This window comes from Eretmochelys imbricata, chromosome 8 (genome assembly GCF_965152235.1).
Source record: "Eretmochelys imbricata isolate rEreImb1 chromosome 8, rEreImb1.hap1, whole genome shotgun sequence".
Classification (NCBI taxonomy): domain Eukaryota; kingdom Metazoa; phylum Chordata; order Testudines; family Cheloniidae; genus Eretmochelys; species Eretmochelys imbricata.
In genome coordinates, this window is record NC_135579.1 from 22,417,172 (window position 1) to 22,439,054 (window position 21,883).

At 43.7% G+C, this 21,883-nt stretch overlaps 1 protein-coding gene across 1 annotated transcript; it reads left to right on the top strand.

The window, feature by feature from the left end:
- The first annotated feature begins 3,297 nt into the window (after positions 1–3,297).
- Positions 3,298–16,586, top strand: SLC26A2 (solute carrier family 26 member 2). Its single transcript, XM_077824540.1, has 3 exons — positions 3,298–3,685; positions 11,194–11,850; positions 14,729–16,586. The coding sequence occupies exons 2-3, from the start codon at positions 11,206–11,208 to the stop codon at positions 16,238–16,240; spliced, it is 2,157 nt and encodes a 718-aa protein (XP_077680666.1). The 5' UTR covers positions 3,298–3,685; positions 11,194–11,205; the 3' UTR covers positions 16,241–16,586.
- The last annotated feature ends 5,297 nt before the right edge of the window (positions 16,587–21,883 follow it).

The following is a 21,883-nucleotide window of genomic DNA, read 5'->3' on the forward strand; positions in this document are numbered from 1 at the left end:
TTGGGGAAGTTTTAACCTAAGCTGGTAAAAGTAAGCTTAGGAGGTTTTTATGCAGGTCCCCAATCTGTACCCTAGCGTTCAGAGTGGGGAAGGAACCTTTACCTGGTGGCAGAGTGGTGGGATTAACTTGAAATCAGTTTGAGATTTTTTGAACCAGAAGCACAGATTTGAAAAGAAAATATTTTTTTTTCCTTTGGGCTGCTGAAAAGCAGGTTTTAAACTGAAAGCAGTTAGAGTTTTTTTTTTTTTTCTCTGCTTGGGGGCCAGAGCAGAGACAAAAGGGAATTGTCTTTTGTGAGCTGGAGTTTTCTCTACCTAAAGGCAGGGTAGTTAACCTCCTGCAGGGAAATTCACCAGTCTTCACAGACCTGAAGAAGTTTTTTTTTTACCTAAGAGCAACTAGAGGGGTTTTCTGCCTATTTGCCTGGAGACAAAAGTGTTAGGGGTTTTTTTTTTGTTTTTTGTTTTGTTTTGGGGTCTTTTTTGGATTTTTCTGTAGGTTGACCATCACTATCAGAGAATATAGGTATCATATTACAGCACAGCAAAATTTTACAAGCCAAGGTTGTTTTTTTTTTTGGTTGTTTGTTTTCTTTCTAACTCTCGGGTGTAAAGTTGGTTAAAAACGGAGAGGCAAAGATGACAGAAACCAAGACACAACACAAATTGGAGTTAGCAAGACTGGAGGCAGCAAAAGAGGCAGAAAAACCCCTAGAAGCTGCCTACAGGAGAGAAATGGAGGCAAAGGACAAAGAAATGGAGGCAGCAAAAGAGGCAGCAAAAAAACAAGAGGCTGCCCACAGGAGAGCTATGGAGGCAAGGGCCAAAGAACTGGAGGAGAAGGAAAAAGAGGAAGCATGCACTGGAGATGGAGAAGGCAAAGGCTCAGCAGAATATACCAACAAACCCTAGCAATCCTTCTCCAGGTACCACTTCCCATCCCAGAAAGTTCCCCACCTACAAGGCAGGCGATGATACCGAGGCCTTCTTAGAAAACTTTGAAAGGGCCTGCCTTGGGTACAGCATCTCTACAGACCAATACATGGTAGAGCTGAGGCCACAGCTCAGTGGACCCTTAGCTGAGGTGGTGGCTAAAATGCCTAAGGAACAAATGAACCAGTATGAACTGTTTAAAAGCAAGGCGAGAGTCAGAATGGGGCTAACACCCGAGCATTCCCATCGGCGGTTCAGAGCCCTAAGGTGGAAACCAGACGTGTCATTTACCCGACATGCCTACCACATTGTGAAACATTGGGATGCCTGGATATCAGGAGCAAGTGTTAAATCTCCAGAAGGTTTGCCCTTCCTAATGCAAATGGAGCAGTTCTTAGAAGGTGTTCCTGAGGAAATAGAAAGATACATCCTAGATGGGAAGCCCAAAACTGTAATCGGGGCGGGGGAGATTGGAGCCAAATGGGTGGAGGTGGCAGAAAAGAAAAAAACTGGTTGCAGTTAGAACGGATACCAGAAGGGACAACCTCAGACCACCCCCTACTACCGGGGGCCACCCAAGCCCCAACTACCCCCAAGGAACCCTCCAGACACCTTATCATCCCGCAACACCATTCTCCAGCAACCCACCTCTCCCCAGTGACCCGTCAGCTGGACGATGTTTTAAATGTAACGAGCCGGGGCATGTAAAGGTCAACTGCTCCAAGAACACCAACAGATGACAGTTCATTGCACTGGAATCACACCAGAGGTCCTCAAGCCCAGATACCTCCCAGATACCCTTGGAGCAGAGGGAAACTGTGAGTGTGGAGGGACCCCAGAGCACAAGTGTCAGCTTTCCATGCTTCCTTAGTGGACCCCAATTTAATCAATCCAGAGATCCAAGTGATGATACAACCCTTCAAGTCAAACTCTTTCAATTTGCCTACAGCCAAGTTGCCTGCCCAGTACAAGGGCTGGTCAGGAACGTGGACTTTTGCAGTCTATGATGATTATCCCATCTCCATGCTGTTGGGGGAAGACTTGGCCAATCATGTGAAGCGAGCCAAAAGGGTGGGAATGGTCACCCGCAGCCAGGCTAAACAAGCTGTCACACCTAGCTCTGTTCTGGAAACTTCTACCAGGACCCGGTCAGAGGTGATGGACCTGGACCCCAGGCCAATGTCTACAACAGCAGTAGTGGATCCAGTCCCAGAGACCCAGACAGAGCCCAAACTGGAACCGGCGGAACAACTAGCACCAGTCCCATTGCCAGCACTGAATCCAGTACTTGCAACCCCAACACCAGAGGGCCCCACCGAACCTGAACTGGCAGCAGCCCATAACCATACACAAGAGGCGCAGCCGGAGCCTGAACCCCAACCTAGTGCCCCAGAGGAGAGCGGTTCACAGTCAACGGAAACAGCCCCATCCCCTACATCGCTTCCAGAAGGACCAAGCATAGATCCACAATCCAATGAGGAACCTATGTCTCCAGCATCAAGGGAACAGTTCCAGGCCGAACAGGAAGTAGATGAAAGCCTCCAGAGAGCTTGGACAGTGGCACGGAGCAACCCACCGCCTCTCAGCTCTTCTAGTTGATCAGGTTTGGATCTACAAAAAGTCTTCGAGCGCATAAGGGAGGCAGGACTAACTGTTAAGGCTAAGAAGTGTCAAATAGGCCTAAACAGAGTGACTTACCTTGGACACCAGGTGGGTCAAGGAACTATCAACCCCCTACAGGCCAAAGTGGATGCTATCCAAAAGCGGCCTGTCCCAAAGTCAAAGAAACATGTTCAATCCTTCTTAGGCTTGGCCTGTTATTATAGGCGATTTTTACCGCAATACAGCCAAATCGCCGCCCCACTGACAGACCTAACCAAAAAAAACCAGCCAAATGCCGTTCAGTGGACCGAAGAGTGTCAGAGGCCTTTAACCAGCTTAAAGCGACACTCATGTCTGACCCTATACTAAGGGCCCCAGACTTTGACAAACCGTTCCTAGTAACCACAGATGCATCCGAGTGTGGTGTGGGAGCAGTTTTAATGCAGGAAGGACTGGATCAAGAATTCCACCCTGTAGTGTTTCTCAGCAAGAAGCTGTCTGAGAGGGAAAGCCACTGGTCAGTCAGTGAAAAAGAATGTTACGCCATTGTCTACGCTCTGGAAAAGCTACGCCCATATGTTTGGGGACGTCGTTTCCACCTGCAAACCGACCATGCTGTGCTACAGTGGCTTCATACCGCCATGGGAAATAACAAAAAACTTATTCAGTGGAGTTTAGCTCTCCAAGATTTTGATTTCAACATCCAACACATCTCAGGAGCTTCTAACAAAGTGGCTGAAAATTTCCCAGAATCAACTGGTTAAAATCGTCCTTGAGATGTGGAAAATATTGTTAGTCTTTATATACTTGATAGTATATTTAGAGGTGCATGTGTCTTATTAACTCTGTTTTTTCCTAGAGCTCCAGGAAGAAATCCCAGCCAGCATTTCACCCTATCTGTGATTTGGGGGGCGTGTCCTAAATATAAAGGGAAGGGTAAACACCTTTAAAATCCCTCCTGGCCAGAGGAAAAACCCTTTCACCTGTAAAGGGTTAAGAAGCTAGGATAACCTCGCTGGCACCTGACCAAAATGACCAATGAGAAGACAAGATACTTTCAAAAGCTGCAGGGGAGGGAGAACAAAGCCTCTCTCTCTGTCTGTGTGATGCTTTTGCTGGGGACAGAACAGGAATGGAGTCTTAGAACTTAGTAAGTAATCTAGCTAGATATGCATTAGATTCTGATTTCTTTAAATGGCTGAGGAAATAAGCTGTGCTGAATGGAATGGAAATTCCTGTTTTTGTGTCTTTTTGTAACTTAAGGTTTTGCCTAGAGTGATTCTCTGTGTTTTGAATCTAATTACCCTGTAAGGTATTTACCATCCTGATTTTACAGAGGTGATTCTTTTTACTTATTCTTCTATTAAAATTCTTCTTTTAAGAAACTGAATGCTTTTTCATTGTTCTTAAGATCCAAGGGTTTGGGTCTGTGGTCACCTATGAAAATTGGTGAGGATTTTTATGAAACCTTCCCCAGGAAAGGGGGGGTAACGTTTGGGAGGATTTTGGGGGGAAAGACATTTCCAAATGGACTCTTTCCTAATAAAATAATACCGGTTAGACGTTTGGTGGTGGCAGTGGGCAAAAGGTAAAATAGTTTGTACCTTGGGGAAGTTTTAACCTAAGCTGGTAAAAGTAAGCTTAGGAGGGTTTTATGCTAGGGTTTTTATGTACCCTAGCGTTCAGAGTGGGGAAGGAACCTTGACATGAGCGATAATATTTAATTCATCCTTGCTAGCCATCTGCAAAGGAAGTAATGTTTGCAAAAGACTCTGAAGCAGAAGACTGCTGGGTAAGCACCAAATTGCGTACATGTGTTAGAGATGTCTCTTTCAGGTTGTTTTTTATTTGCTTGTCTGCTCAGATATTTTGCTGTCACAAGTTGAGGAAGTAAGTTCTTATTATAAGTATGTTTTTTATTACAGTCACCTTGCTCATATATCATCTGCCGTTCAACCTACAGTAGGAGAAACCTGTTGGTGGGAGCATGTCATCTAGAACCCATATTTCCAGTTAAGATGCTTGTTTCTGTTCCTTTGGTTGGATATAATTTGCTTGAAATCCAAACTTTCTTCTTCTTTAAAAAAAATAATGGAAAAGTGCATGCAAAGTGTTCCTGTTCTATATCACGTGCTGAAACAGAACCATTTGGATAAAGATTGCCGCTTTTTGATAACAAGTAAGCTCCAGTATAACTGGCTGGCATCCTAACTGCACTAGAAAGAAAACACTAATGAAAGACTTAGGCCTGGTCTACACTATGAGTTTATGTCGGATTTAGCAGCGTTAAATCCGAATTAACCCTGCACCCGTCCACACAACGAAGCCATTTTTTCGACATAACGGGCTCTTAAAACCGATTCTGTACTCCTCTCCAATGAGGGGATTAGCCCTGAAATTGACACCGCTGTTTCGAATTCGGGTTAGTATGGACGCAATTTGAAGGTATTGGCCTCCGGGCGCTATCCTACAGTGTACCATTGTGACTGCTCTGGACAGCACTCTGAACTCGGATTCACTGGCCAGGTGTACATGAAAAACCCCGGGAACTTTTGAATCTCATTTCCTGTTTGGCCAGGCGAGCTCATCAGCACAGGTGACCACACAGTCCCAGAATTGAAAAAGAGCTCCAGCATGGATTGAACGGGAGGTACTGGATCTGATCGCTGTATGGGGAGAGGAATCTGTGCTATCAGAACTACGTTCCAAAAGACAAAATGCTAAAACATTTCAAAAAATCTCCAAGGCCATGAGGGACAGAGGCTACATCAGGGACGCAGCACAGTGCCGCGTGAAACTTAGGGAGCTCAGAGGAGCGTACCAGAAAACCAAAGAATCAAATGGACGCTCTGGGACAGAGCCCCAGACATGCCGCTTCTACGCTGAGCTGCATGCAATTCTAGGGGGGGCCGCCACCACTACCCCACCCCTGTCCATGGACTCCGATGATGGGGTGCTCTCCGCCATGCCTGAGGATTTTGCAGATGGGGAAGATGAGGAGGAGGAGGAGGAGGACGACCTTGGGGAGAGCACACAGCACACCGTTCTCCCTGACAGCCAGGATCTTTTTATTACCCTCACTGACATACCCTCCTAACCCAACCAAGCCGGAGAAGGGACCTCTGGTGAGTGTACCTTTTTAAAATATAATACATGTTTTAAAAGCAAGCGTTTTTTAATGATTAAGTAGCCCTGAGGACTTGGGATGCATTCGTGGCCAGTACTGCTACTAGCAAAGTCTGTTAATGTGTCTAGGGATGGAGCAGAAATCCTCCAGGGACATCTCCATGAAGCTCTCCTGGAGATACTCTAAAAGCCTTTGCAGAAGGTTTCTGGGGAGAGCAGCCTTATTCCGTCCTCCATGATAGGACACTTTACCACGCCATGCTAGTAGCAAGTAATCTGGTATCACTGCATGACAAAGCCTGGCAGTATATGGTCCCGGTGTTTTCTGGCATTCAAGCAACATCCGTTCTTTATCTCTCTGTGTTATCCTCAGGAGAGTGATATTCACGGTAACCTGGTTGAAATAGGGGAATTTGATTAAAGGGACATTCAGAGGTGCCCGTTCCTACTGGGCTGTTTGCCTGTGGCTGAAAAGAAATCCTCCCCTGCAGTTAGCCAAGCGGTGGGGAGAGGGGCCATTGGCGTTGAGCTGTTCGCATTTGGCTAGCAGGGATCTTCCCTGATACCAGCCAGGCGGTGGGGGGATGGGAAAAGTGATCATCCCAGAGAATTGGATGGGGGGAGGGGGTTAGTTTGGTTTCTGCTGTTGCACGTTAACAGGAAAACAGCCTGCAAGCTGAATTCTGTTGCCCAGCCCTGCGTGTTTGATTTCTAACACCAAAGCCTCAGGCACTCAATATAAGATGCAAAATGGAACCTTATACCAAAATCACATGTGCTATGTAATGTGAATAGCGTTGCTCACCGTGAAAGAGTATAGCCATTGTTCTGTAAAATGTATCTTTTTAAATACTTCACTCCCTTTTTTTCCTCCAGCAGCTTCAAATGTTTCAAGCCTCCCTCCTCCCTACCAAAGGCTATCTCAGAGATAAGGCGGCGAAAAAAATGCACGTGCAAGGAAATGTTTTTCATAGATTTCATAGAATATCAGGGTTGGAAGGGACCTCAGGAGGTCATCTAGTCCAACCCCCTGCTCAAAGCAGGACCAGTCCCCAATTTTTGCCCCAGTTCCCTAAATGGCCCCCTCAAGGATTGAACTCACAACCCTGGGTTTAGCAGGCCAATTTTAGGCTCAAACCACTAAGCTATCCTGGAAATACTTAATTCTCTGAGCTCATGCAGTCATCCGGCACTGACAGAGCTGTGTGGAGGGACACAGTAGAAGAGTACGGGACGGTGGCCGATGAACATGAGGAGAGGTAGCGGCAAGAAGATCAGAGAAGCATGAGGAAATGCTGGGGCTACTGCGGGATCAAATGGACATGCTCCGGCGTCTGGGGGAGGTTCAAGAACCGCAGCAGGATCACAGACTGCTGCTGTAGTCCCTGTTTAACCGCCCTCCCTCCTCCCCAAGTTCCATAGCCTCCTCACCCAGACGCCCAAGAATGCGGGGTGGGAGGCTCTGGGCACCCAACCACTCCACCCCAGTGGACAGCCCAAGCAACAGAAGGCTGGCATGCAACAAGTTTTAAAGTGTCCTTTTCCTTCCCTCCTACCCTCCTCCCACACCCCACCCCGGCTACCTTTTGAGTTATCTCCCTATTTTTATAATCAATTAATAAAGAATACATGGTTTTTAAATGATAGTGACTTTATTTCCTTTGCAAGCAAGCTGTGATCGGAGGCGGGAGGGCGGGTGGCTTACAGGGAATTAGAGTCAACCAAGGGGTCGGGTTTTCATCAAGGAGAAACAAACAGAAGTGTCACACAGTACCCTGGCCAGTCATGAAACTGGTTTTCAAAGCTTCTCTGATGCGCACCACTTCCTGCTGTGTTCTTCTAACTGCCCTGGTGTCTGGCTGTGCATATTCAGCGGCCAGGTGATTTGCATCAACCTCCCATCCTGCCATAATTGTCTCCCCCTTAGTCTCACAGAGATTGTGGAGCACACAGGAAGCAACAATAACAAATGGAATATTGGTTTCGCTGAGGTCTGAGCGAGTCAGTAAACTGCGCCAGCGACCCTTTAAACGTCCAAATGCACACTCTACCACCATTCTGCACTTGCTCAGCCTGTAGTTGAACAGCTCCTTACTACTGTCCAGGGTGCCTGTGTACAGCTTCATGAGCTAGGGCATTAAGGGGTAGGCTGGGTCACCAAGGATAACTATAGGCATTTCAACATCCCCAACAGTTATTTTCTGGTCTGGGAAGTAAATCCCTTCCTGCAGCCGTTTAAACAGATCAGAGTTCCTGAAGACATGAGCGTCATGAACCTTTCCCAGCCATCCCACGTTGATGTTGGTGAAACGTCCCTTGTGATCCACCAGTGCTTGCAGCACCATTGAAAAGTAACCCCTTGCAGTTTATTTACTGGCTGCCCTGGTGGTCCGGTCCCAATATAGGGATATGCGTTCCGTCTATAGCCCCACCACAGTTAGGGAATCCCATTGCAGCAAAGCCATCCACTATGACCTGCACATTTCCCAGAGTCACTACCTTTGATAGCAGCAGCTCAATGATTGTGTTGGCTACTTGCATCACAGCAACCCCCACAGTAGAATTGCCCACTCCAAATTGATTACCGACTGACTGGTAGCTTTCTGGCATTGCAAGCTTCCACAGGGCTATCGCCACTCGCTTGTGAACTGTGAGAGCTGCTTTCATCTTGGTATTCTTGTGCTTCAGGGCAGGGGAAAGCAAGTCACAAAGTTCCATGAAAGTGCCCTTACGCATGCGAAAGTTTCAGAGCCACTGGGAGTCATCCCAGACCTGCAACACTATGCTGTCCCACCACTCTGTGCTTGTTTTCCAGGCCTAGAATCGGCGTTCCATGGTGTGAGCCTGCCCCATTAACACCGTGATCTCCAAATTGCGGGGGAACGCGGTTTTAGAGAAAAGTGTGTTCATGTCCTCATCACCGCACTGCCGTCGCCTCCTCACCTGGTTTTTCAGGTGCTGGTTCTGCATACACTGCATGATAATGTGTGAGGTGTTTACAATGGTATAACTGCTGTGGTGAGCTGAACGGGCTCCATGCTTGCTGTGCTATGGCGTCTGCTTCTGCTCAGGCAATCCAGGGAAAAGGGCGCAAAACGATTGTTTGCCGTTGCTCTGGTGGAGGGAGGGGTGACTGACAACATGGCTTACAGGTTTGGCTTATAGGAAATTAAAATCAACAAAGGGGGTGGCTTTGCGAGAAACAGAATGGCCCCCTGAAGGATAGAACTCAAAACTGGGTTTAGCAGGCCGTTGATTTCACGGAGGGAGGGAGGAGAAAATGAATACAAAACAAATCTGGTCTATTTCTTGTTTTGATCCACTTCATCTATCTTTATACATCTTGCTGGCAGCAGACTGTGCAGTATGACCGCTAGCCATCGTCATCTCCTGGATGCTCTGCAGAAGATGGTGCAGTGTAACTGTTGGCCATCGTCTTCTGCTGGCTGCTGATTAAAAGACAGTGCACTGCCAGTAGGACTGAATTGCCATGAGACGAAACTTAAAAGGGAAATGACCTGGCTGAGTCACTCCCATGTTTGCCCAGGTGCCCCGACCTCATTGAGGTCGGTTAAAAGAGCACCCTGGACTATGTCAATGACGGCTACCAGTCATACTGCACTGTCTGCTGCCAAAAGGCAATAAACTGTTGCTGTGTAGCAATGCAGTACCGCGTCTGCTAGCACCCAGGAGACATACGGTGACGGTTAGCTGACCGGACTCCATGCTTGCCGTGGTATGGCGTTTGCACAGGTAACTCAAGAAAAAAGGCACACAATGATTGTCTGCCCTTGCTTTCACGGAGGGAGGGAGGGAAGGGGGGGCCTGACGATATGTACCCAGAACCACCCGCGACAGTGTTTTAGCCCCATCAGGCATTGGGATTTCTACCCAGAATTCAAATGGGCAGCGGAGACTGTGGGAACTGTGGGATAGCCACCCACAGTGCAACACTTCGGAAGTCGACGGTTGCCTTGATACTGTGGACGCACTCTGCTGACTACATGCACTTAGAGCATTTGTGTGGGGACACACACAATCGACTGTATAAAAACGCTTTCTACAAAACCGACTTCTATAACTTCGACCTAATTTCGTAGTGTAGACAAGGCCTTAGACCTCAACTGCTATTCCAGAAATTGAGTTGCAAGGGGTGTGTTTCACAAACTGAATTATAATGAATGTTCAGCTAGTACAGCCTACTCTTTCTATTTTTGCTGAATAGAATAGACCAGCAACAGTGAGTGGACTCATCAGGGAAGGTGCTCCAAGAAAAAGTGTTGCTAGGGTGGTGTGCGTATATCACAGTTGGGCTGATTACATGAAAAAAAGTATGTTCTCTTCTTGCAGTATGTGCGTAGCTATGATTAAATCAGAGTCATATTCACGGAGAGGCTCTGTCTGATCATAAACAAAGTTTATTTTAGTGACAACAAAAGGAAACAGATTAGGTTTATAAAGCCACAGAGGGAAGGTATTTGTCTTGTGTGGTAATGAGAAAGCAGTAGCTTCAAAGATACAAAGCTGAGAAGTTAGGGGGTGCATTATGCTAGCTTTTAGTTCCTGAAGACATGGGTTCAAATCTTGACATAGGTCATAAGTGAAAATGAGTTTGGGGATGTTTTTCCATTCCATTTCACAATATAGTTGGATAGCACCAGCAGCCCATGCCTATGCCTGGCTGAGGACAGGAATAACAGCTGATGTTTATAGATTCATAGATACTAAGGTCAGAAGGGACCATTATGATCGTCTAGTCTGACCTCCTGCACAACGCAGGCCACAGAATCTCACCCACCCATGTTGCTGGGCAAGATTGAGTTGTATCATAACAGGTTTGTGTGGAACATTTGCAGAGACCTTGCTTGTACAATTGTTGACTTAAGCTAGTACTATTAGTCTTTGCCTTTCATGAGAATTAAATTAATTCCCATTTAAAAAAAAAAAAGAAGTCTGGAATAATCTATAAATTAGTTTAAGGTTGTTAGGCAAGAGTTAAAAATTCAGTTAGCAGCTGAAACAGAAACCCACGTAACTAACAAGCAGAAATACCAGAAATACAAGGGCAGTGGCAGCTGTAAACACTTGATAAACTTATATGGTCAGATGTCCGCCTAGTAACTCAGCCTCTCGGTAAGAAAGAACAGTTTCCCTTGCACAGCTTTCCGGATATCTGTGAACACTCACCCCCACCCCACCCTTCGCCTTAAGGATAGTCACAGATAAATGATGTAACTAGAATAGTTTCTATGCGTACGTCCTGCTCCTGGCATTATCATGTTAAATGTTCTCTCTCTCTCTCTCTCTGAAATAATGTTTGTCTCTGTAAGTACAAGGTAAATGCAAATGGATTGATAAGAAAAGGTATATAATTGATCACTGTAACACTATACTTTCAAAGCTGTTTATCAGTCTTCCCAGTGCCGTGAATAAACCCCTTCAGAATTGCCTGTGCCTGCCTGATTCTTAGGGAAAAGAATCTCCTTGCTTCACAAGGTTAACTAACTTACCTGATAATCTTTGTGTTGGTAGGGAGCCTTCAGGATGGCGGCAGAAGTGGAACTCAGCCATGTCCAATCAGCATCTGAAATGGCAGAGGGAGAGAATGACACACACATTTTTCAACCCACGATGTTCCTGGAGCCTCAAGAGACGAGCGTTGATATGAAGGCACTTCTGGTCAAGAAAGTGACGAAAACTTGCAGCTGCACCCCGACCGAAGTTAAAGACCTGATTTTCAGTTTTCTCCCTGTCTTGCAGTGGGTCCCCAAATATAAACTGAGAGAGTACCTCCTGGGAGATATAATGTCTGGTGTGATAGTGGGCATCCTGCTGGTCCCACAGTCCATTGCCTATTCCCTGTTGGCTGGCCAGGAACCTATATATGGTCTTTACACATCCTTTTTTGCCAGCATTATTTATTTCCTATTTGGTACCTCTCGTCATATATCAGTTGGCATTTTTGGTGTGCTTTGCCTTATGGTGGGACAGGTGGTGGATCGTGAGGTACAGAGAGCTGGGTATGACATAGAGCCCAGTGTTCATAGTGGCCTTCAGAGAGATATGGTTATTTATGTAAATACCACCACTTTGGCTGTGAACCAGACATCACAACCGCTGTTATGTGATAGAAGTTGCTATGCAATTACTGTGGGAGCCACGGTGACCTTCATAGCTGGAGTTTATCAGGTAAGAGGGGGCAGGGTAAATGGGTGTTCTGTGAAAATGCTTCTAATTCTCTTCCTCTCCTCTCTTAGCTATAGTTCAACTCTTTACTGAAGCCTTCTGAGACCAGCCTGAGAGACAGTGGTAGTGTTGTTTATAGCAGTAGTGTCCCATATTGCTGTTCTGGTTAAGGGTCCACCAACATTTCCCTTTATAAGGACCTGATTCTAAGCATTGCCAAAGGCTCACCTCCCATTGATTTCACATTATCAGGTACTCAACACTTCTTACAGTCTGGCCCTAAACACTTCTTTTCATTGATTTGTATTTGGGCTTTAATTTTCACTGGGACAAAATTTGCAGCATCAGCTTTCAAATCCAGACCACTTTTTGTTTATTTCACGTGTGATCAGCTGGCTTTTTTTCCAGTGAAAGTTAATACAAATTGTAAAATAATTTACATGGTATTTGATGCTTTTATTTGGTGCTTGTAAAACTTGACGACTTTTTGTTCAAAGCCAGAACCCTACCATTATTTTAAAGGGATGCTACAAAGATAAAAATCATAATTGAAAAAAATCTGTTACTTAATACCTTAATTTATTAAAATGGAAACATTTAAAAATATAATATTTTTTAACGGTCATGCTTGTATTTCACTGTTTAGCTACTGAAATTAGATCAGCAAGCTTAATTTCTGGTTCTTGTGCATTAGCAAAATGCTGTTGTTTTGGGTTCCATAGCATTGTAGAGGAAGGCATACATCCAAAATCATACACCCTCCTTTCTGGAGTGCCCAAACTGTAGCATCTAACAGAACGTGGGGGAGAGAAAAAGAAAACATTTTTCTGACATTCTAGACAATCCCTCTTGATATAAAACCTAAGATGTCATCTTGTACTACCTGGCAGTGTTGAGTAATTGAGATAGAGTGGTGGTGGTGGGTTGGGTTTCTGTGAGGCAGTGGGGTTGTGGATTGCTGTTTGGTATTTGGCAAAACACTCTCTCTGGCTTCTCTACATAAACAAGTCAAGTTACTTTACCTGATTTAGATGTTATACATAGAACAGCAATTAGCTGTGTTTTGCCTGGGGTCTCTCTGCTTACCAGCCAATAGAACCTCACTTAAACTAAAATATTACTTATGTTATGTTTGCTCTTCAAAGCCCCAACCAAGAACAGGGTCCCTTTGTGCTAGGAACTACAGTAGAACCTCAGAGTTATGAACACCTCAGGAATGGAGGTTGTTCGTAACTCTGAACAAAACATTATGGTGGTTCTTTCAAAATTTTATAACTGAACATTGACTTAATACAGCTTTGAAACTGTACTATGCAGAAGAAAATGCTGCATTTAACCATCTTAATGTAAATGAAACAAGTACAGAAACAGTTTCCTTACTTTGTCAAATCTTTGTTTAAAACTTTCTCTTTATTTTTTAGTAGTTTACGTTTAAACTCAGTACTATATTGTATTTGCTTTTTTTTTGTTTTGGTCTCTGCTGCTGCCGGATTGTGTACTTCCGGTTCCAAATGAGGTGTATGGTTGACTGATCAGTTTGTAACTCTGGTGTTTGCAACTCTGAGGTTCTATTGTATACAGACACATAGTAAAAGACAAGCTCTGCCCCAAGGTTGCTTGCAGTCTAAGTACGCAAGAGAGATAAAGAGTGAGGGAGAGGAAGTATTATTATCCTCATTTTATAGACAAGAAACTGAAGGAGGAGTCAAGTGACTTTTCCAGGGTTACACAGGGAGTCAGTGGTGGAGTCAGTGGTAGAGTCAGGAACTGAACTCAGCTCTCGAGTCCCAGTCCAGTGTCTAACCTCAAGACCATCCTTCTTCTCAGTAAATGTATGCAGTTCTTATGCGTTAGACCAGTTTTCAGCTATGCCTGTATTTTCTTTGTGTTGCCACCGCTAGCTGATGACACGTGTGACCAAGTGGGACTAGTTTGTTTGAGCCAAGAGGTGTAAAAGTACCATAGCTGGCAGCTTGTGGGATTCTGGCATGGCAGTTTCTAAGATGACAGCAGGGAAAAGGCCAGTTTGGCCAGTGAAAAGGGCTTTTAGTGCGGGGTTCAAAGGGAGAAATAACTGAACTTGGTTGTAAGGGAGGCCTGTGTTTAACTTACAGAAAGTTTAATGGGGAAGCAGAGACACTTAGCCACCACCACTGTGGCTGTGTAATACAGGGGACTGCAGGAATCTGTACATCTATCCAGCCCTTTCCATCATGCGCTAACTGTAGACAGCACTGAAGATTTAATTGGAACTAGAATTCATAAATATGAATAAAAAATATACATTTAAAAATTTGCTTTTACTTGTGTAACCTGGGCATAGTGGGAGTTTCTGTACTCTTTTGCTGAATTAGACATGCCATGGGTTAGTTGTTAGTGAAAAGAGCAAGCTGGTATTTGACTGGGGTGATAACTTATTGCAGGCTACGAGGAGAAATGCAAGAGAGACTAGGGCATTGGTGCTGGGCTTCTGTAACGCCTAAAGGCAAGGGGATTTCAAAAATTTGGGGGAGAAGCAACAAAATTTACCAAAAATGTAAAAAAGCTTTTTTCCTGTGCTTCCCCTCTTATCCTTTAAGGATGCTGTAAGCTGTTACTGAGAGTTGAAAGAAACAATGAACAAAAATATAAAAATGAGTTCAAAAAATGAAGACCTTGTCTGAAAGCCAATGCCTGATTAGCAATTATGCATCCCATTTAAGGCTGATGCATCTTGAGTGGGTAGGGATTCTGGCTTGCATTTCACTTCACTCATCAGATGGTGCAATATCCTGCAAAGTGACATATTGTGCCGTATTACCTATGTTATCTAACTTTCCTGCTAAATTCCATAACGCTAAGATTTGTTCTCTAATCTATTGTGTGTGGTTGATTCCTTTAGGTTGCTATGGGCTTCTTTCAGGTGGGCTTTGTCTCAGTGTACCTCTCTGATTCCTTACTCGGCGGATTTGTCACAGGTGCCTCCTTTACTATCCTAACATCCCAAGTGAAGTATCTTCTGGGCCTGGACATTCCACGCAGCAATGGCACTGGCTCCCTCATAACCACTTGGATAAACATCTTCAGAAACATCCACAAGACCAACATCTGCGACCTCATCACCAGCTTCTTGTGTCTCCTTGTCCTCGTCCCAACCAAAGAGCTGAATGATCACTTTAAATCCAGGCTCAAGGCCCCCATACCCATTGAACTGGTCGTGGTTGTGGCAGCTACGCTGGCATCTCATTTTGGGAAGCTGAAGGAGAATTATGGCTCCAGTGTTGCTGGACACATTCCAACTGGGTTCCTGCCACCCCAGCCACCCAAATGGGATCTGATTTCTAGTGTGGCGATGGATGCTGTTGCCATAGCCATTATTGGCTTTGCTATCACTGTGTCCCTCTCAGAGATGTTCGCCAAGAAGCATGGTTACACAGTTAAGGCCAATCAGGAAATGTACGCCATTGGCTTTTGCAACATTATTCCCTCTTTCTTCCACTGCTTCACAACTAGTGCAGCTCTTGCCAAGACTCTTGTCAAAGAGTCAACGGGCTGCAGAACTCAGATCTCCGGGGTGGTGACCGCATTGGTCATCCTATTAGTTCTGCTTTTGATTGCACCTCTCTTCTACTCCCTTCAGAAGTGTGTCCTAGGGGTCATAACCATTGTGAACCTCAGAGGAGCCCTGCAGAAGTTCAGGGATCTGCCCAAAATGTGGCATCTGAGCAAAGTGGACACAGTGATCTGGTTAGTCACGATGGTCGCTTCGGCACTGCTAAGTACTGAAATTGGCCTGCTGATTGGTGTCTGCTTCTCAATGCTGTGCGTCATTGTGAGGACTCAGAGACCAGAGGCACCATTGCTTGGCTGGGTGGTAGAGACTGAAATGTATGAATCCCTGTCTGCCTACAAAAACCTGAAGACTAAGCCAGGCATTGTGGTTTTCCGTTTCGAAGCACCTCTCTACTATATCAACAAAGAATGCTTTAAATCCATGCTGTATAAGCAGACTGGAGTCAACCCAGCCGGGGTGCAGGCAGCCAAGAAAAGGGCAGCAAAGCGAATGCTTAAAGAGAAAATGGTGAATTCTGGTGGCAGCCAGGTGGATGTTGCAGTGCAGCTTGTCACTGAGCCATTGGTGTTTCACACCCTAGTGATTGACTGCTGCGCAATACAGTTCTTGGACACAGCTGGGATCCACACGCTTAAAGAGATCTGCAAAGATTATGGGGAGATAGGCATCCAAGTGCTGCTGGCCCAGTGCAATGCCTCTGTGAGGAGTTCCCTGCACCGGGGAGAATACTTTAAAAAAGAGGAACAGAACCTCCTCTTCCACAGTGTGCACCAGGCTGTGGACTTTGCATTGGCTGCACATAAGCAAAATGGGTGCTGGAAAGGTAACAACTATGTGTAGGATCAGAGGGGGAAATTGTGGATGTATATGTAATGTGCGTGCTCTCACACAGGTAAAATGCACCAAAGTACAGGGATATTGTTCAAAAACTGTAGTGTAGAGAACATAGTGTGCTTTAATCTTGTCCAACTGGATAGGGTGATTAGGTAAGTAGTGCTGAATATAGGCATCCTCAATGTGATCATGATTAACTTGGTAAACCAATGTTTTTCATGATCCTCCTGTGTATTCCCTGTTCGGCTCTCCATATCCTAGTAATAACCCAACATTTAGATCTGCACCCCTGATGCCCTTATTACTGCCACCATCTTTCTGGATTGAACTTCCTTTGACAGCTGTCAGTACTTCCCCTTAGTGAATAGTTTGAGGCAACTACGCTTTTCCTCCCCAGTTCCCGGACTGGGCATGCTGCCTTCATATCACTTAGTCCTTGTGCTGGCCAAGGAATGAGTGAGCGGGAACAGATACCCAGCTCTGTTGGGTTGTTCTCTGACATGACAATGGAGAGAGTTTTCTGCTGGATGAGGACCTGGGCCTGACTTTCACAAAGAGTTACAATTTCACTCTGAGAAAAGGGAAGTGACAAGTAGATTCCTTGATGTATGTGACTTGTGCATGTTACATATGCAGCAGGTCAGGTACTGAAAGAACTTCAGCAATCGGAGTGATTTGAAATCAAGGCAACAAGTCTCAGAGCCCAGGTCTGCAGATTTGGGCTCACACTGTGGTGCTAAAACCAGCAGTATAGATGTTCGAGTTCGGGCTGGAGCTCAGGCTCTGGAACCCCCTTGCCTCGGATTTCAGAGCCCAAGCTCCAGCCTGAGCGGGAACGTCTACATAGTTATTTTTAGCGTTTTAGCACAAGCCCAAATCTATAGACTCAGGCTCTGAGACTTGCTGCCTTGATTTGTTTGAGTTCAGGCTGAGTGCATGACCCTGAGGGTGTGAGTTTTCATCCCTAATGAGAAAGCATTACAGTTTATCTCACTGTAACATTCTATTGCTGTTATCAGAGGGATCTGCAGAGCAGGTACTCTGTAAGTTCAGGTTTCAGAGTAACAGCCCTGTTAGTCTGTATTCGCAAAAAGAAAAGAAGTACTTGTGGCACCTTAGAGACTAACCAATTTATTTGAGCATAAGCTTTCGTGAGCTACAGCTCACTTCATCGGATGCAGTGATCCGATGAAGTGAACTGTAGCTCACGAAAGCTTATGCTCAAATAAATTGGTTAATCTCTAAGGTGCCACAAGTACTCCTTTTCTTTCTGTAGGTTCATACGCCTTTGATTACACCTCTGATTGCACAGAGTTTAAGTGTTTTCAGAAATACAACTTGATGCCTTTCTAGCTTGCATGGGTTGGGTATATACTATACAGGCAGTTCAGAATGAAATGCTTTAATAAGTAACTCCTCATAATCACTTCTAATCAAAGATGCCTTGCCACCTACTCTCTGACCTTGCCACCTATTATTCTTATCTAGTAGATAAGGATTGGAGCAATGGTTTTCTTATTTACACACATGGTTGTATATTTGTTGGGAAAGTTTGTCTTTTTATGTTGAGTTCCTTTGGACAATCTTGACAGATTTTTATTTAAAGATTTTTAGAGCACAGTACCAGGAATGTATTATAGATTGGAAGCTGTGAGGCAGGCTAAGTATAGCCCTACTCATGCTTGTATTTAATTATTTGCTTATATTCAGTTATGTGCCTAGCACTTAAGAGCAATAGCATGCTATACTACAGAATCATAGGAATTAGACCTAATCTATTATTTTCAGTAAAGGACTGTCCCCTGCAGTCAATATTGTGTGTCATGCAGATTGAATCATATACGTTAGAAATTGAAAAGGTGGGTGAGGTAATATCTTTTATTGACCCAACTTCTATTGGTGAGAGACAAGCCACCACAGCTTTTCTTTACCTTGTCTCTCTAATAGCCTGAGACCAACATAGCTACCACAATATTGGAAGCAGAAACAAAGAAGGCCTTTTAAATTATCCATCCAATCCCTAATTTTGCAACTTTAATGAGAACTTCATGTACTGTTCAGTAGAAACGAGTAACTTGTCCTTCACACATGCAAAGTAACTGTGTTTATGTAACAGGGAAGGGTTAATACAAAAGAAATGGAAACCAGTTAACAGATCTTCAGCTGAGTTCTGTTTACACACAGGATCGCCAACTCCAGACATTCAAAAATCAAGAATCATGCCTTAAAAAAAAAAAAAATCATGACATTGGCTTAAAAATTAGGAGGTTACATAAAAATACATTTTGTCTTCTGGTTTCTGAGCTGCTAGGGTATACTTGGACCATATTTTCAAACTTTTCTCTGCAACCATGAGGGGTTGAAACTTCTTTTTTTTAACATGAAAGTGAGATGATGGTGTAATCACTTGACTCTAAGAGCAGGAGCTTTAAGAAAACACCAAATATCACAAGACTTGTGATAGACTCACAAAACTTGGCAATGCTGGAACTCAGAATCCTCAAATCTTCTGCAGTAGCATACAGGCATTTAGACAAGGTGTGATCGGATGAGGATTTTTCAGGTTCCTGAGTTAAGAGCTTTAGAACTGTTTAAAGTTTTTTTTAAAAAAAAAATATTTTTTCAGAGAAATGTACTTGATTGACCAGAACATAAAATGCTGTAGGTAAGTCCAGGAATACATGAAACATTAGATTATAATTATTTTATAATGCTAAGAGTATAAAAATGCATTCCAAAATAAACTACACTAAGCAAGTTCCTTTTTTCAGAGGATTTAAGTAGAATACAATTTGTGATCTTCCCACAAAGTTTACAATCCTGCACAGCTTTAAGAGAGCAAAATACAACCAAAATTCATCTGTTCTAAAGGCTTGAGCCTGTGGCTGTTTAGATAAGAAATTGCAATTGACCAGATCCTGCTGTCCCACCCTAGTTTCCATGGCCATGCTCTCCTCAAGTCAGTTTTTCATGAAGCTCCAGGAAAAACTTCCTTGGCAGTATAAAGCATCAGTTTTGCAACAAGAAACAGTAGGTCTTGTCTGAACATCAGTAGGAAAATGTTAAGCTTCCAGAGCGCTTAGTACCTAAGCATGCTTCTATAAATCACAACATTTAGGCAAATGTCAAGAGACAACAATTTTATCGTATGCACAGTGACACTTGAAGACTTGAGACTGACAGGACTATGTCTAAGTGTAAAAGCCTGTACATTCCAGCAGGGGGCTCTGCATGTTCACATATTATAGGAAGAAAAAAACAGCATATATTGAGAAATGTAGAGGTTAAGCACTAGAGGAAGAACTAAGCATGAGAGTAAATGAAATGAATGAGCCCAATATCAGCCAACGCAGAGTCTTGGCTGAATTGCTTTCAATATGATTGTTCATGGGACCATAAAGTGTGACTGGAACATTGATTTTATTCCTCCCCCTCCCCCCATTAAACTGTTTGTTTAGTTTTAAATACTGATTAGCAACATATTTCAGGAGAACAGACTGATATTGGAGAAACATTGTCCTTTGCTATACTTTCACTTCCTAGTAAGTGTGGGCTTCCCACAAAATTGCAGAACACTTGTTCAAAGCTGTTCCATATTCACTTTCATAACAGAACCATAAAAACCCTCAGGAAATACAGTTTAGAGCTGTTAATGCAGCGTGATTAAGACACATCTAGAACTAATTTATGTTCAGCTAAAATGCATATTATTTGGACACAGTAAGTGCTGTTCTTCTACATGGACAACGATGGGTTTTTCCTCTTGGTATACCCAAATACCATTAGAGACAAAACAAAAAACAACAGCTAAGCAGAAAAACACCCTTCTGAACAATTCTGTGTAATATAAAAGTGTCCTGAATGCCATAGCTTATGTGCAGGTTGTATATTAATACACACAACCTCACTCAGAAGTGTTCATAGATAAATGTCAAAAAAGGTAGAGAACTAGAACACTACAAATAATACATTTAAATGTACATGGGCACTAAATAAAGATTAGAGTTTACCATTTCACATGTTATGTGAAACACAATTACCAGGGTATTTACTGTACTTGTTGCACTACTGATGAGGAAGAAGGTCTAATGCACTAAAGTCCACTTATATGTGTGTGTGTGTTGGACTTTTAGTACTTTAGTGATACATAAAAGAAAAGAGGAAATCATTTGAGTTAGCATATTGGAATGCATCCTCCACTCCAGATTGTAGCAATAATTGTAAATAATACCTCCAGAACTGTGGGTCAGATCCTCATTTGGTGTGAATTGGCCTATATTCATTTGAACAGAGCAAGGCTGAGCTACACCCACTGAGAATTTAGTACTCTGATACCAGAAATCCTTAATACAGCAATCATCAATATGAATGATGGATTATGAGATCATTAGCACATTAATTTTAATGATATGGCATTATGGAAATTAATATTCACATAGTCTCAGTTATATACCTGCCAAGAGACTTAATCTCTGCTTTTACTTAGAGCTGCTATTTATAGCAGTTTCAATTACTCTTAATGTAGGTATTGCACTAATAAATGTTTAGTTGTTTAAAATGTTTTGAAACTCAAACAGTCTACTTATTAATAAAATCTACTCATTAATAACAAAGACAAATGTACTGCAGTGAGTTACATGGCACTAATTTTAATCCTGGATTTATGGCCACATCGTTAACCCTGGTCTTGTGCTTTGTAATGACCCCCTGTGGAATAACTTCCTTGTAAATCACTGCAGCTCCGTCCATTTTTTTTTCTAATTCATTGCAAGATGTGGGCCGTAAGCCATTCTGGCATTTGTTTCCCATGTTTTATTGTAAAAAGACGTAGCATATGACTAACTGTGAATAGGAGACCCATTGTCTTTGGAGATACGGCTTTTACCCGTTTTACCCTGTTTGCCAGAAGCTGGCACTTGATGATGACCTGTTCTGTTCATTCCCTCTGAGGCACCTGGCATTTGCCACTGTTGGTAGACAGGATACTGGGCTAGATGGACCTTTGGTCTGACCCATTATGGCCATTCTTACGTTCTTATTTTCAGTGCTAAATCTTTTGATACTGTGATCCAAAGCAGCCGGATGAAGAGTTTAAAAGAAGAAATGAATGACACCTGAAGAAAAAGGGGAGGAAATTATTGGGTGTTTGGGAGTTCAAAGCTCTAAACATACCATTATTCATAATTTCTCCCTATCTTTAGATCAGAGGGAACGCTTTGTACCCTCACACGGCAGCATAAGGATTTGAGAAATTTTGTAGAATATCACAAATAATATGTTACCCAGGAAAGTCAAATCATAAGTGTCTTTATTATGGGGGCTATTATGAAATTGGCTTCTCCATGTGTGCATAGCGCTGTGCCTTATTCCACAGTCAGTGTAGGAACAATGCAGGGTCCCGAGTAGTTGCTGTGGGTCACTGTGTCTCATTATATACGTGCTATGTACAGTAGGGTTTGTTTTCAGGCTTATTTATTTGTGTATAATTCTGTACCCTCAGCTCTACCAGCCTAGACTGCTGGGCTTGCATTTCTCCTGCACTCTCTGTCAGGTTTCAGCAACTAATGGAAAGTTATACTCCAAGCCTGCCAAAGCGTCCAGTGGTGGCTCCATATCTACTTGTTGCTGCTGTCTGAGTTACTAACAAAC

Excerpts from the sequence above, each read along its gene's own strand:
- SLC26A2 (XM_077824540.1), top strand. The coding sequence starts at position 11,206 with ATGGCGGCAGAAGTGGAACTCAGCCATGTCCAATCAGCATCTGAAATG. Across the intron at positions 11,851-14,728 it reads TCATAGCTGGAGTTTATCAG|GTTGCTATGGGCTTCTTTCA; the intron begins GTAAGAGGGGGC and ends TGATTCCTTTAG.